This window comes from Ptychodera flava, chromosome 1, assembly GCF_041260155.1.
Source record: "Ptychodera flava strain L36383 chromosome 1, AS_Pfla_20210202, whole genome shotgun sequence".
In the NCBI taxonomy this organism is placed as follows: Eukaryota; Metazoa; Hemichordata; class Enteropneusta; family Ptychoderidae; genus Ptychodera; species Ptychodera flava.
Window position 1 is genome coordinate 39,239,778 of NC_091928.1, and position 4,251 is coordinate 39,244,028.

Genomic DNA, 4,251 nt, shown 5'->3' on the forward strand with positions numbered 1-4,251 from the left:
ACAGCCTAGGGAGCCGTATGTAAATGTCGAATACTATTTGCATAATAAAAATATTTTTATTACGCATTTGAGAGATTACAGACCGGGGAAATCGACTGTTAGCTACTCAGATGCATTTTTCATCGCACACCGACTCGCTCTCTGCCAAAACAGGAACTGCTCTGGCTGAGACCTTGTCTTGCAATCGTCCGATGCAATCATCGTTGTAACTCGATCTTTACCCCAAACGCAAACGTGTTAGACTCAATCATTCACTTCACACAACCACACACAAAAGTACATCGTACTCACCGATAGTTTGCGAGTGAATGTTTTTTATTTCCATGTCAACTGTGTAATAAAGGGTTGTAATACCGACAAATGTTCAGTCCGTGCATAGTCAAGTTCTGCGGTCCTCTGCAAACGGCATTCACACATTGTGCTCTCGCCAGCACGCTTGTCTGTACCGTGGGTGACACAGTGGTAACTGGCAGGTGAGGCAACAGTTGATTGTCTCATGAACACGATTGGGACGAGTTCCATGGCCTACTATCCGTCCTGCACGTCGACACATCACGCAACTACGTCTTCCGTCCGGATTGCGACCCATTCGATGACCAACTCTTTCAACATTGGTAGGAATGAGACATGGTGCCGTCAGACTAGTTCCTCTTGGGGGACGTTGCCGAGATGAGAAATTACCGATCAGCTGTTTTGCTACTTGGGCGCGAAACATGAGCTGACGTCTGTATCTCGATCCACTTTGACCGTATCCATGAACTGATGCCATGTTGTGGAAAGCGTTCATGAGTGCTTGTTCAGCTCGTGGTAAAACACAGCTCTGTGCCACCGTGGCGATGATCGACCTGGCGTGTAGTAAGCCAGCTGTTGATCGGTCAAGTCAACACCTCTGAAGTACTGATTGTACATTACAGCAACATTCGGGCATATTACTTCAATTCGTTCAAAAGCACCGGTTCTTTTATCTTTACATTGGCGCCTCACTAGCGCTCGATTCGGTCTCTGTGCAGAGACTGCCGTACTCATAAATTTCACCATTTTTGTGTCTTTCCAGGCACATACTGTCATTGCGCCGTCTTGAAATACCGAGAAACTACCACGTGGCCATCGCTCTTCGTCGTCAGCATCAGGCGGTACGACTTGTGGATCATAGTTTTCGGCATTCTTTACTTCATCGGGTAAGCCTAAGGTGTACATTCTGCAGGTTCCCGTGGCAGCAATATTATGCACGTAGAGATGGTCAAACAACGGGGCAGAAGTGTAATATGAGTCCATAATGACATGATGTCCTAACTCATAGTAAGGTCGAATCAGCCGGAAACAACTTTCCCAGGTCTATTTCCCCTGAAAACTCGGGGGTCGTCTGCAGCATCGGGATCAAGCGGGTGATGACAGTTATCAGCGACAGGTTGATGGACTTCGTCGTTGAAAACGTAACCCGTGGCGGACTCACTGAGAGTGTAAACTCTCATTCCATATTTGTGCGGTTTTGCTGGATTGTAGAGAACATTCTTTGTGCGGCCCCGGTAGGGGATGACTCCTTCGTCGATTGCCAGTTCGCACATCGGCTCCGGTGCATTCGGCTGTTTGCATTCACTCGATCAATGACATTTCGTACTTTCAACATCCTATCCCATTTCTCACTTACTTTTTGGGCTGTATACATGGCTGTGTTACGAGCACAGTAGGGCTGTGTGCTGTAGTATAAATATCGCATCAGTAGCTTGAAGCGATCACGGGAAAAGTTCTCTTGACGAAATTATGACCGAAGCAAACATGGTCCGACCAATACAGCTTGATTTCAGGCTGCCAGCAAATTCTGAACAGCACCATCACTCCAATGAATGCTCTCATTTCGACAACTGTCGTCGGTGTCCAGGCCGATCTTTGCTGTTCCCTGGCATTTGCCCTTCTCCTCTGTCTAGCGTAACGATTAGTGCATCGGGTAATGAATCTTATCAGATCCTCGTCGAATATTTGCAAAAACCATTCGACTTCTGAAGCATCGTCTGGCAGCGGGTTGATAAGCCCCGGCTCTGGACCAATGAACTCCGGTAAAAGATCGAAATTACCAGTTCGTAGGTCTGTGTATGGTCTGTTCACGGTACCACCGGCAATACTCGTTTCGTAGTATTCCTGTCTACGCTCTATTTCTTGTAGCATCGTGGTTTCTCACTGCCTGTAATATACAAGCGAGAGAAAGAGATGAGCTTTACGAACCAATGTTTGACGTCAGCGGCAACAGATGTGCCGTCTAAAATTTCTAATGTTTGCGTACAGTATAAACACTTTGAGGTCACACGAACGGACGCATGTTTCCCAGGCAGAGAAACAGTAAACACCGCCGATGACAAATAACATTCACTCGCACTTCATTTTTCATATGTATTTCATGATTCTATTCAGATAATAAATTCATGAAATGCATTTTTTCTTTGATATGTAAATAACGAACACCCCAGGTTGCTACACATTGAGGTATTTTCTCACTTTGCCCAATATTTCATGGATCGTTCTCGAGAGAACCGATCGTCTGGTTATTGATAAAAACCAGATGTTCGCGCGATCTGACGGCTGAGCGAGGTCGTGCAAACCTTAGTAGAAAGGAAGCAGTCGCCGCAGTGTTAAGAAATCAGTGTCTATTGTAAGTTTTGAAATGTAATTATGCATATGTCTTACCAGATGCACCTGACAAACCATACATCATGGTGAGATAGGCATAGTCTCCAGCTAGACTGAGCACTATTTGTTTGCCCCTATAAACATGATAGAAAGAATACAGGTGAAAATATGAATGCATTTGTACATGAAAAAATAAAGAAACAGTATTTCATTCAGTGTTCTTTGTAAGCCAATATGACACACCATCAACCAAAGTTCATCTATGGTGACTAAAAGGTCATAGCCCTATTACATGTAAACCTATAGGACAACTCAAAGAAATGCATACAATTCTTAAGAGACACACTTGTAGTAAACATCATTGCATGGGTACATCATATCTGCAAACAGAAATGAAATTATGTCAACTTACTTCCACACATAACCATCTAGTGCATTAACCTGGTCTCCATTGATTCTGTAGGCTAATCTTGTGTTTGTATCAGAGTCACCAGCACAGAAAATGTTCCACACAACAGTGTTATCCACTGAGTTGGGGTGAGCCACGTTACACACCTGAAATACTGACTTCATGGTTCCTCCCCCTTTATCCCCACCAAATTTTACCAGTATTTGATCTGTGCAAGGCTGGATAGAACACTAGTTTGTCTAGGCTGAAAACAACATACTTGTTAGCAAGAACAAAATTCATTTCTCTTTCCTTGAGATAAAAAGATTATTCTCAATTAACAGAAATAAAAATAGAAATATTTGATAAATAAGAACAACAACAACAATATCATCATCAGGAGAAGAAGAGGTCCTTATCATGCAAGAAAGTGTAACTTTTATACTTATAGGGAAATCAAAGGATACATTGAATTACAATGATGGCCTTTGAACAAACTATGCCATGCAGCCTTTTAACCATAAATTACCTTTCAAGATGGTTGAGTCTATCTAGGACAGCAGCAGCAACATCATCAATAGCAACACAAGGAGCTAGCCTAATCTCTGAACAGTGTTTGCCATCAGGGCCCTTGACTGCAAAATGAAATGGTAAATTCTGTGCTACCAAGTTGTACTGCCTTCCCTTTGCTTTCTTCTATCCTTGGCTTCACTCTGCAGCCTGACTTTCCATTCTTTGAACCATCTGTGAAATAAATATAGCTGTTATATCCAGTCAATTAGGGAACATGAGTTGAGCAACAACGTTCCTATAAAAACTTGAAATCAGTTTCAGTTGTCCTGTTAAAAAATAAAGAGCAAAGAGAAGTCAATAAAATATACATCATAATAACTCACTCTAAAACTGCATTATGTATTTATTTAAGAAAATATATTCAACAAAATACACTAAATAAGTCTAAATAATTTCATCAACTTAATAATTGTATACTCTGTGTTCACTGATTCAAACTGAGTCTTTTTTTTGCAAAAATATATTAAACAACAATTTACATTTACTCACCTGGCCTTTTGTTTTGAACCTGATTAAATCCTCTCTGTTTTCATTGCTTAACTGTATCTTTTGTTTCACAAATTTGGTTGCAAGGTCTTCAAATCCTGGCACCTGTTCTATCTGTTCATGATCAAGCAGAACACCAACTGCCTGGACTGGTGTAACAGGTTTTTTGCCGTGGAGTTGGT

General features: G+C 42.0%; 1 protein-coding gene across 1 annotated transcript; it reads right to left on the reverse strand.

The window, feature by feature from the left end:
• Window positions 1-783: 783 nt before the first annotated feature.
• LOC139144804 (piggyBac transposable element-derived protein 3-like) lies at window positions 784-1,275 on the reverse strand. Its single transcript, XM_070715587.1, has one exon. It carries the CDS (start codon window positions 1,273-1,275, stop codon window positions 784-786), a length of 492 nt encoding a protein of 163 aa, XP_070571688.1.
• Between the last annotated feature and the right edge of the window lie 2,976 nt (window positions 1,276-4,251).

Bases quoted from the DNA above. Each gene is read 5' to 3' on its own strand.
- LOC139144804 (XM_070715587.1), bottom strand. From the start codon at position 1,275: ATGGACTCATATTACACTTCTGCCCCGTTGTTTGACCATCTCTACGTG.